The sequence below is a fragment of the Mustela putorius genome, unplaced genomic scaffold (genome assembly GCF_011764305.1).
Source record: "Mustela putorius furo isolate JIRA1106 unplaced genomic scaffold, ASM1176430v1.1 tig00537248_pilon_pilon_pilon, whole genome shotgun sequence".
NCBI lineage: Eukaryota > Metazoa > Chordata > Mammalia > Carnivora > Mustelidae > Mustela > Mustela putorius.
Genome location: NW_025422387.1, coordinates 3,778,812 through 3,790,535, shown reverse-complemented (window position 1 = coordinate 3,790,535; position 11,724 = coordinate 3,778,812). Strand labels below are relative to the sequence as shown.

Below are 11,724 nucleotides of genomic sequence, written 5' to 3'. Positions count from 1 at the left end.
GCCGACTCCCTGCTGACCGTGGAGCCCCATCCGGCGCTCCCGAACTCAGGACCCTAAGATCGCGCCTTGAGCGGAAATCAGGAGTCCCACACCTAAATGACTGAGCCACCCAGGCGCGCCTCTCCTTCTTCTTAGTCCTAGTGCTGCCTCCAGATCTTTCACCACCTCTTTGCACAGTCTTAGGGAGTTGCATTGGGCGCGGGAGGTTTTTCGATACCGCCGCTTTCTCCTCTGGTCCAGGTGCAATTTAGGTTGCCCGGGAAAGGGGAGGGAGGTGGGGACAACGACGTTTGGCCCTTCAGAGCCACCGTCGAGGCTCAGGTTGGGCGGAGCCGCCGTGTCCCTCGGCGGCCGCCGTGCGTCCGTTACGTGGCAGCTGCCGAAGCCCGCCAATCCACGGCGCCCGCATCAGCCCCCTCGGGTGGCGCAGCCGGAAGGGGCGGAGCTGAGACGGCGGCGGCTGAGGAGGCAGCGGTGGCGGCGGCGGCGGCGGCTCTGGAGGCCGCGGTCCTGGTCCTGGCTTCGGCCCCAGCCCCACCATGGTGACGCTCGCTGAGCTGCTGGTGCTCTTGGCCGCTCTTCTGGCCACGGCCTCGGGTTACTTCGTCAGCATCGACGCGCATGCCGAGGAGTGCTTCTTCGAGCGGGTCACCTCGGGCACCAAGATGGGCCTCATCTTCGAGGTGGCCGAGGGCGGCTTCCTGGACATCGACGTGGAGGTGCGGGCACGCTGCCCGGGGCCCAGGCGGGGTCGCGGGGCCGTGCGGGGTTGGCGGCGCTGGGGCGCGCGCGGGGCCTGCGGGGGCGCGGGGCGTGGAGGCCGCTGTCCGAGTGCTGGGAGCGGCCCGGGCCGCCGTCTGGCCCCCCGCCTGGGCGACCCCCCAACGGCCTTTTCCCCCGCGGTCCGCCCGGGTTCCATACCCCGGTACCGGGTCGGATACGGAGCCGTTGCTTAGCCGCCTTGGGTTCTTGGCTTGAGCGGCGGGGCTCCCCGTGGACCCCGTCTCCGAGCTTTGTCGGCCAGGCGCCGCGTGTCAGCTCGGGGCGCAGAAGGCAGCTAAGTGTTGAGGTTGGTCGAGGGCAGGTCCGTGCTGGGGCTGCAGCTGCATTTCGTCGCGTGACGGATTCACGTTGGGGCCTGACGTGAGAACTTGAGAAAAAGTAAAGCGAAAGCTGTTGAAGGCTAGACGGGCATTTGTGTTGTGCCGTTCGTTATTTTTCAAAGAGCGAGCCTGAGCGTGTAACCTATTTAAAAAGAAAAAAAAAAAAGATTTTATTTATTTATTTGACAAAGGTCACAAGTAGGCAGAGAGGCAGGCAGAGAGAGAGAGGAGGAAGCAGGCTCCCCGCTGAGCAGAGAGCCCCATGCCGGGCTCCCTCCCAGGACCCTGGGATCAGGACCTGAGCCACCCAGGCGCCCCACGTGTAACCTATTTTTATGCCGACCTCCAGATACCTCCTGAGGCCATCTCTGACTAGGGAAAAGGTGGACTAGGGTCATTCCGTTTAGGGATAATGATGGCAGATGAAGTATCTGGAGAAATCAGGACATTGTTCAAAGAAAGCTGCAGTCCCTAAATTTCCGTCTCTTATCTTTTTTATTTTTAAGCCGAAAGAGTAAATTGCTTTTATTTTGCTTTCTTAGTAAGTGATCAATACTTGAATTCACTGTTAACATCGTTAGTTGAGTTCAGGGGTTTTCCTTTTGACAGTGGATAGCGGTGTTGGGCACCAATTACACAGTCCCCGTGAAACCCAAAGATCAGGGGATACTGGAAGGAGGGACTGCTGAAATTAGTTAAGACTTCAGAGATCAGCTCTTCCAGTCTCCCAAGTTCTGCAGGTGACAGGCTTTGTAAGAGGAACTAAGTTAGTTAACCAGGGCCTAACAGCTGATTTTTAGCAGATGGCTGAGAACCCGGGTCTCTTAGTTTCCAGTCTGGTCTTTCTTCTTAAGCCATTTGGCATCTCAGATGCCTTCACTGGTTTGCAGCAACCAGTTAGGAAAACCCAAAGGTGTAACTTGCTCCGATTTCTTAGTTTTATTATTATTTTTAAAGATTTTATTTACTTACGGGCAGAGGAGGAGGGAAAGCAGGCTCCCCGCCGAGCTGAGAGCCCCATGTGGGGCTCGATCCCAGGACCCTGAGATCATGACCTGAGTCAAAAGCAGAGGCTTTAACCCACTGAGCCACCCAGGCACCCCTTTTTTTTTATGTTTTGATATTAATAGCATGAATGTGTGTTGGTGATAGAAGGCCAGTTGGAGACAGGTATAAGGTACTGTTTCTGCTTCTGAGGGGTTCGTGTTTAAGTGGGACAAAGGAAGCGCGTCAGGACTGAAGCAGGTCCTGGAGAGTCCGTCATCTTGTGCAGCCTTGTTTCCTAAGCAGGAGAACTGCAGCCAAAGAGGTCACTGTCATTAAGTGACAACTGCATTTTCTTAGCAAATATTCTACAGCCAATAGACAGTACCTACAAACAGCACGGTTTAAAATCTTTTGTGATGTGTATTTCTTTCCTGCCTCCAGATTACAGGGCCCGATAATAAAGGAATTTATAAAGGAGACCGAGAGTCCAGTGGGAAATACACATTTGCTGCTCACATGGATGGAACGTACCGGTTTTGTTTTAGCAATAGGATGTCTACCATGACTCCAAAGATAGTGATGTTCACCATTGATATCGGGGAGGCTCCCAAAGGACAAGACATGGAAACAGAAGGTGAGATGAACATTCAGATTTATATCCCGTTTCAGGAATTGATGTTCTGTACATTGTTGCTCATCTTGAATGGAGTATTTATATTTTTTGACTTATTCTTCTAAGTTCATTAACTGTGTTTAAAACCAAAAACTTTAGGGATACATTTTATTTCTCCAGGACTCCAAATTAACAAAAACAAGTTTCTGGGAATTTGTATTTATTTTGGTTCTTTAGAATTGCCTCTTCTGGCAACTTTTCATAGTCAGTCTGTGCTTTTGTAAGCATGTAGTTATGTGTGTCTTAGGTGGTTTGTTGTGTTGATTTGCTAATCCTGGTATAGAAGTCATTGTTTGCTCATTTATACATGACTAGTTGGATTAAACCTAGTTGTTTTATTTTTGTGTGTTTATATCTTACACTTTTCTTTAGGTGGTGGAGATACCTGGGATGGTAGGTGGATTGCTTTTTGACAGCAGCATCCTGTCTTGCATATTTTTCTTTGCTGCTAATTTCTGCTTTGCTTTCCTTTCTAACCTCGGTTTGTTAGCATGAGAGTGTTTTTTCTCTTAATTAAAAAGAGACCCCTACAACTAACTAGAGTTTTAGAGCAGTTGTTTTTATTTGGTTGATGGGAAGTATAGTTAGGCCATTTTAAATTAATGGCCCTAGAACTACAGTGATTGGCTTCTTAGTAACGTCATACTTTGTTTCTTTAAAAATGAATGCTGAGGGTGGAAAGATTCAACTGTAATTGGAGGGATAAAAGTCTTGAACGTAGCTAGTAGCAAATAGTGTTCACTTTGTATGAAGCATTTTGGTGGCTTTTTACCGTTATTGAAGTTTTGAAACTTGTTAGGATGTGAAATGCAGTTCTAGAAGCGATGTCTGGAGATGGTGACAGAAGCTCCTTCAACCATATTTATAATTCATTTAATTTTTGTTTCTTCACTGACCAGTAGTACACCCTGAGTCGAGTCTTCTAGTTAAATTGTTTACCAAGAACCAGCACATTTGGATTGGGGTGGTGGGCGGAAGGCAGGGGTTGTACAGTGTACGTCAGGATTTGTGGAAACTAGCAGTTCAACACATTTCCTAGTATTGACATTTGTCCTAAATATTAAGCATTTAATAGAGTACTTACATCATAAAGAAGTATTTGTTAGGTTTGAAATCTGTAGAATTTAAAGAGTCCTACTATTTAGTAATTCCTGTGTTTGTTTTTTGGGGCCATTTACAGTGTAGGACTTGGCTAACTTAAGGAGAATTCGGAGTTTTCAAGAGGTTTGTGCTTGTTTATTTTCTGGAAATTAGTCCTTTCTAAATAGTTAGAAAATGTTGGCTGATGAATGTGACTCTTGAGTTATTCTTAAACCTTTAATATCTAAAATTCTTGCTTTTGTTTGCTAATGTCAGTGAATGGAAACTCTGAAATCAAACCCTGTTCTAAAGCAATGGTCCTCAAGTGAGGACAGTGTTTGCCCCCAAGAGGATATCTGACAATATCTGGAGACTTTTTTTTTTTTAAGTAGGCTCCATGCCCATTGTGGGGCTTGAACTCACGACCTTGAGATCAAGAGCTTCATTCTCTACTGACTAATCCATCTAGGCGTCCCTATCAGGAGACATATTTTATTCTCATGGCCGGGTGGAAGATCCTAAAATGTACTGGCTGGCCCCCCACAACGAAGAATTATCTGGTCTAAAATGTCGACAACGCTGTTCCTAAGAAATCCTGCTCCCAGGTTTCATGTCGTGCTTGGGGGGGTTTCCCAAATGAAGCTTGTGAGGGATGATTTGAGATTTGAGATTCTACCTAACTACCTTAACATGGGTAGGGGTCCTCTGTTGGGAATCTTCCCTGTTGATAGATATTTTTTTCCTAACTCCGTGTTCACTGTCATAACATAGCCCTGTCTAGAAGCCTACACTTACCCTTCAGAACCCTTAGTCTGCCTTGTATTCATTTTTGGCAAAAAAGAATATCTGATTTTAAACCTTGTGCAACCGAGAGCTTGTCTTTTCACTTATGATGCCTGCCATTCCCCACTGTAGTGAAGTTATTGCTGTGATTTCCATAGAGGAATGTTTGAATTTTGGTGTGGATTTTTTCAAGAATGTCTTGGGTTTTTGTCTGGTTAGCTTCATTGAGATTAAAAATCTGTTTTGAGGCTGCATTTATATTAACATTAGAGTTATATGATTTTAAAGCATAGGTTTTTTTGTTTGTTTTTTTTTAAAGATTTTATTTATTTATTTGACAAGCAGAGATTACAAGTAGGCAAGAGAGGCAGGCAGGGAGAGAGAGGAGGAAGCAGGCTCTCCTCGGAGCAGAGAGCCTGTTGCGGGGCTCGATCCCAGGACCCTGGGATCACAACCTGAGCCGAAAGCAGAGGCCTCAGCCCACTGAGCCACCCAGGCGTCCCTAAAGCATAGGTTTTGATTTTAGTTAAATATTATTATTTATAGAGTTATTATTAGGAATTTTGTTCTATAGTTTGTGTTCTTTTTTTTCTCCTCCTCAATTCTTTTTTTTCTTTTACAGTTAGTTAATATAGTGAACTTAGCAGTAATTCATTGGAGGAAATTTCTTAGGGTGAATTGTTTTCCTTTTGTTAGTAAGCATTATATAGTATGTTTCCCACCCTGAAAGAGCTTTCTGTTCTGGGAATGGACATTTAAAAAAATGCTTTGAGAATTTATTGTCATCAGTAGTCCAAAATGACGTCTGAGCCATTTCGAAACAGCTTCTAAACAGAGTATGCCTTCTCTGAGGAGTATTTTGAGGAATATTGCCTTACGCATATTTTTTCAAAAGGAGATGGCCAAATGTGTGCTAATCTGTTTTTATAATTTTCCGTAGCTCACCAGAACAAGCTAGAAGAAATGATTAATGAGCTGGCAGTGGCGATGACAGCTGTAAAGCATGAACAGGAGTACATGGAAGTTCGGGAGAGAATACACAGAGCAAGTAAGTTAACGCTGGAACTTCACAACGGTGTCTGGTGGCCAGAAAGTCCTGAAGTCCTGTTACCCAACAGCTTACTGGAATTTTCCTCATTTGGGTATTTTATAAATATGATCATAGTAAAGCATTGACTTGAAAATGCAACTATGCAAAAATATTTTTTGAGTACGTGTTTGTAGAGCTTTGTACCAGACTGGTTTTTTATTGGGATATTCATTCTAAACTGAAAAATGCTGTTAAGATTTAGTATGAGGTTTTAGGAGTTTTAAGAAAAATCTCTGGTCTGCTGAGGAGTAAAACTAATAGTTTTCCCAAAGCAGAAAGGAAAAATAGGAAGTGGTTGGTTTTTAATCACATAGTCGACATTTCTTTGCCAATGTATAATATTATATGTTGAAATCTTAGATTTTTTCCTAAAGTGGAAGGTTTAGGCTAATTAAAATAGCATGAAAACATGAGTCCAAGCAGTCACCAGGTGAAGCTCAGCTTGGGTTCCTGGGTTTGTAAACTGGGAACATGGAATGTGTTTATCTGTGGAAACAGTGATGACTCGAATCCCATGTTAGGTTGCAAAAGCCCATCTGGCCCAAGATCCAGCCGGAAGTATTACACCTTTGCACGTAAAATTGAGAGGTACCGTATTGACGCCCGGACAAGATACCATATTTTAGATCCAGGTCCCCACCTGTGGTTCAGTGTTTTTCATCCTCCAAATAGTTCTTGGGGCTAGATCTCATGGGAGCAAGCTCGTCCTCGAGTGCAAAGTGGTTGCAGTCAGGAGTCTTTGTTCCGAGTTTGGGGTAGAGCGAGAGAGTGACTTCAGAGAGAGAGAAGCACAGGCTGAACCTCTTCAATATGTGGTTCGTGTTCTCCCTACTCTCTTACATTTCTTGCCACGGATGGAAATGAACCTTTAGGACCTAGAGCACGCTCCTAGCCTTTCGGTGGGAGAGTAATGAGTAAACACAACAGACTGGAGAAGTAAGAGCCCCTGTCCTCACTTTCTGGGAGGGGAGTGGGGCGTGAGGGGGACCACCGCTTGTATTCACGTGCTCCCGCCTCTTCCGCTATGGTTCTTTCTCCTCTTTGCCTCCACTGGTACTCTGTTTACCCTCTGGGATCGACACCTCCTCTCCCTCACCCGGTGGAAACCCATCTGTTGATTACCTTGCTCTCCACTGGAGCCCAGCCCATTCTGGGGTGAGAAGGTCCCTGAGCAGAGTCTGAAGGCTGAAAGCTTCTGCTTTTCACTTTAACCAGTTCAGACCAGGTGGCTTTAAAGGTATAGGAGGTTCTTGGGAACACAGTATTCGGAGAATCCTGTCTCTGGTCTGTGGGGGCATCCAACCTTGTTCTTTTGCATTTAATTTGAGTGGAGATGCTCTGTATTGTTTCACAAATAGAGTTTTAGGCTTTCTCTTTATTTTTGAAAAATCAGATAGTTCTCACAATGTTTTTTGTATATCTTCCTACAGCACTTACCCCTTAGGGTTGAACATAATGAGACTTTTTTTCTTCCTTTATCTCCAGTGTTGTACTATACTTTGTTACTTTTAGATGTGGCTAATGTGTGAATAGCGTGAGGACATTGTCTTATACCCACACTTTTCCAGGTAAAGTGAAGAGAGAGAGAAATACTTCTTTTTACATGACGGCTTAATATTTTGAAGTATTTACTCGGCCATTCCCCTCTCTGGACACAAGTCTTAAGTGCTAGTCCTTCACAGTTAATGCTGGATATTTGTTACTAAGTTTTCAGCAGAAGTAAACTTCATGCCATGGAATTAGTACTAAAAACTTCAGCTTTGGTGTTTTTGAGGGTTCTAATTAGTAATATACTTGGGCATGTATCTCTTCTTATTCTGGGAAAACCCCATTTTTTGTTAACTGTAAGTTTTATTTTTGGGGGGCTAATTGCTTTTCACTTCTTTTTGAGTGATTATTAATCTAGTAGCCATTATAATCTAGTTAATGTTCTACAAATGATATTTATCTAAAAATATGGCACTCACTTATTCATCTGATAAATATTATTACTATATTGCTGATTTATAATTGTTTTTAAAATTGGCCATTTGTAGAAAAGTCAGAAACTGCCTAGTAATTTTAAAAAGTAAAGGCTGTAGATTTGATCAGAAATTTGAAAGAATGTGACATAGATTGAGCAGAATAAATTAATAAAGAGTGGTCTTGGCTCTTGTTTTAAGGATCAGACCCTTAGCTTAAGAGTGGGATAGATCATGGACTGGTTCCAGTTTGTTGTAATTGCCAGTATTGGTTCATGAAACTGAGAAGCCTTCAGCTGGTACAGCTGTCAGATACATAGTAGGTGCTCAGTATTTGTTGAATACATGTTTAAGGAAAAAGCCACTTAGATTGACACATTTTCACTAGGTAGGTAGTGCTTTAGGGTAACTGTGTGTTCTTGAAATAGTCTGTATTTTTTTTCAAGTCTGTTTTCTGATTCAGCAAAAAAGATTATAATATAGGATTTTTTTTTTTTAAAAGATTTTATTTATTTATTTGACAGAGCTCACAAGTAGATGGAGAGGCAGGCAGAGAGAGAGAGAGAGAGAAGCAGGCCCCCTGCTGAGCAGAGAGCCCGATGCGGGACTCGATCCCAGGACCCTGAGATCATGACCTGAGCTGAAGGCAGCGGCCCAACCCACTGAGCCACCCCGGCGCCCCTATAATGTAGGAATATTTTAATGTGAAGGAGAAAGGAGGTCATATTGGGTTTTAACCCTAGAGGTTGAAGTCACTTGGACCAGTCACTTTTCCTCACTGCTCTCCATACACAAGCAGAGCAGACTTGACCATATCCCGTGAATCTTTAAGGTCCCATTTAAAGCTAAAATTTTCTGCTGCTGAGTTTGTTGAGTTGCTTGGGGACAAAAGACAAAAAGTATTTAGGATACTGTGAATGGTGTGAAAATACTCTTAGAGTAAAGACTAGGATGACTCATGATGCTTATGCTTTTTTTTTTTTTTTTGGTTAAATTTTGTCTTTTTGTCTGTCCTCACAGTCAACGACAACACAAACAGCAGAGTGGTCCTTTGGTCCTTCTTTGAAGCTCTTGTTCTAGTTGCCATGACATTGGGACAGATCTACTACCTGAAGAGATTTTTTGAAGTCCGGAGGGTTGTTTAAAAGCCTTTTCCTGATGATCTCAAAATCATAATTCACTGTTTACCAAACATCTTGGTGATAATGATGTCATTAGTTTCTACATTTTTATTTTTGAAACTGTACATTCACAGCTTATGTTTCTTTGTGATTAATAGATATTGGGGGAAAACACCTTTTTAGGAAAGTTAGAGTGAAAATTTGACACTTGATTGGCAAAAATTTCTTATTTGAATTCTGCCTCCATCATCCAGGTCTGTCAGAACTCCCCAACACTATAAATGAAACACAGGCATATAGTCCTGATTATATCTTCTTTCCATGTGTTTTCATGAAGTGCAGTTCAGGAAAGTACTTCATGGATAGTACTTCACTTAAATGACTGCATTCTTTGCCTCTCTTATCCTGCAGTTCAAGTCATTAAAGATTCTTTTTGTTGAATCCTTATGAGAAACAACTGTCTGAATCTTGACACTTTCTACCCAGCCTCCTGGCAGAGCTCTGACTGGAGTGTGGCCAGATTGGTACTTGGATACTTGTCTATCTTGTTTTTGCTTTAAAGATTAGACTTAACCACATTTCCCCCCTAAATTTGTGTTTTAAACCTTAGGACTCAATCACATCCAATTAAATTGATGACACAAGCAGCTAATAACCATTTTTTGGTTTCTGCCTAACTTTGCAAGCAGTCTCTACTAAAGCCGGTTCTCTGGATGTTGCAGGCAATGGTAGCTCTTTTCTTTCTGTGCTGGCACATCCACTTTCTCTGCTCTTGGCATGTAGGAAGTGTGCGTTCATAAAATTGGAAACATCTGGATTTCTGATGCCAAAGGGTTAAAGCCTCTTGGATTTCATTGCAATGATATACAGCCACTATTTTATTTTTGATCAGTGGCATTTTTGCCACTGTTTAATTAGGGTACTGGACATCACTGTCAGTACTAGGATTTTGTTTTTGTTTTTTGGGTCTTTCTTGGCACATGTGGATTTTGTTTTGTATAAAATGAAATGACTTTTTTTTTTGGTCTCTGATGATGGGTTTAAAATTAAAGGAGCATCTGGTCGCGGTGTGGGGGTGATCCAGGATTATGTTGTGACTGATGTATATTAGTTACTTGTACATTTTTTCCGGATCTTTACAAGGGGAAAGCTACAAGTAACGAGTTTTGTATAATTAATTTAAATTTGTTACAGGTTTTCATGTTCAGGATAAACAATTTTTCAACCTTTGGTGAAAATACTTGCAACAGTTTAAGGTGACTGTATTTTACCTTAAGACAACAGTTGCAATGCCAATTTTTTTTTTTTTTTTTTTTTTTTGGGTGTGTGTGAAAACACTTCAAAATTGAATTAAAAGATGTACATTTAAAATTGGTTGTGTATCTAATCTGCCCCAAGTTCAGTAAATAAACAATTCTTTTTAAAAACAGTATTTTGTGTTTCATATTAATGATTAATTCACATCTGTTAAATATCAACTTTCTATTCATATTTGAAATGAGACATGTTTGTGTTTTCTGAGTTACTATGCCTGTTTTAGATGTCTGTCGCTTTGTACATCTGTAAACTTGAGGATAGTGAGTAGGAACCCAATATTAGTTTTCCTTGAGTGGTTTCTTTTGATGATTCATTGTTAATATCTTAAGTATTTTTATTTTCATTTGGAAGAAAAGTTGAGTTATTTAACTCAGCTGCCTGGTTTATTGGATGTGGGAAACAAGTTTAGGAGGGATTCAGTGATTTGTGCAAGGCCCTCAGATGAAGCCTGGTGGAATCAGAAACTAGATCTCTGCTTTTAGAAATTGTTGCTCTTCCTCTGTTACACTAAGGGCCCGTTAGTAATAAACTACCATTTGTTGGACACTGTGGAATGTCCTGGCACTATGCTAAGTGCTATATGCAGACTGTTTTAATTTATTCCTCAAAACGGCCCTTAACCTTGGGTGCTATTATAATCCTCCTTTTGGAAATAGGGAAACAGGCTTGGAAAGCATCCAAGGGTCCGAAAACCAGTAAGTAGATACCCAAATGCAAATGCTAGTATGCTCTTTCCCTCTGCCTTTATTTTCAGAGCTATGGAAGTCCCATTTTATAACAGTTGTCAGGGGTATTTTGAGGTGTGATCCTGTTTCACTGGAAACGTTGCCTCAGACTTTTTTTTTTCCCACTTCATTTAGTTTGTGATGACTGGAGTCTGTATGAGTACTATTCCCATTTATCCATCCCCAAAATATCTGAGTGACTGCTGTGTGCTGCCAGCTGTAGCCCCTGGGTTAAAGAAATTAAAGAAAAATCCCCATTGTCGTGGGACTTACCTTTTAGGGGAGGAAGAATAACCTATTAAGTAAATTGATCAGTGTATTAAGTAAGTAATTGATCGCGCTATTAAGTAAGTGCAGTGGAGGGGAGGGGAGGCAGGCTGAGCGGTGTTAGTGATTAGGCAAGGAAGCCGCACTGAGATGACATCTGTTAAGTTCGGCGCAAGCCGCGCACGGAGTCCGGAGTCTGGCACGTAGCAGGCCATGAATGAAAGCTTGCTGAACGAATGTGTGCGTGGACAGATGAGCCCGCCCCAGGCGACGGCGAACCGAGGAACAGGAAGATCATGTTCTCATTTGGGAATTCTAACCTTGTCGGAAGTAAACCATCATTTAGTGTGTACCGGGCGCTAGGTCCCCACCATCCCCGATTTCGCATATCTGTTGACTGGGGCTCCGGGAGCGGGGTCCATTTCTATCCACTCCAGACCATCCTGTCCCTTGGCCAGGACGCGGTCTTGTGCTGCCACCTGCCTCTGATGAGCGCAGAAAGCCAGCGAGCCGGAGCAGAATCCCTCCGCCGAAATGCCCGTTCTCGGTGGGAATGCGCCCGAGCCAAGGCGGCTGCGTGGGAGGGACGGCACGACCCCGGTCTGGCCCCGTCCCCA

At 43.1% G+C, this 11,724-nt stretch overlaps 1 protein-coding gene across 2 annotated transcripts; it reads left to right on the top strand.

The window, feature by feature from the left end:
* The first annotated feature begins 427 nt into the window (after positions 1–427).
* Positions 428–10,227, top strand: TMED2 (transmembrane p24 trafficking protein 2). Of its 2 annotated transcripts, XM_004753105.3 has the most exons (5): positions 428–719; positions 2,532–2,724; positions 3,136–3,156; positions 5,567–5,674; positions 8,698–10,227. In XM_004753105.3, the coding sequence occupies exons 1-5, from the start codon at positions 540–542 to the stop codon at positions 8,820–8,822; spliced, it is 627 nt and encodes a 208-aa protein (XP_004753162.1). In that variant the 5' UTR covers positions 428–539; the 3' UTR covers positions 8,823–10,227. The 2 variants fall into 2 exon arrangements, with proteins under 2 accessions (XP_004753162.1, XP_004753164.1); XM_004753107.3 differs by lacking the exon at positions 3,136–3,156.
* Positions 10,228–11,724: the final 1,497 nt, after the last annotated feature.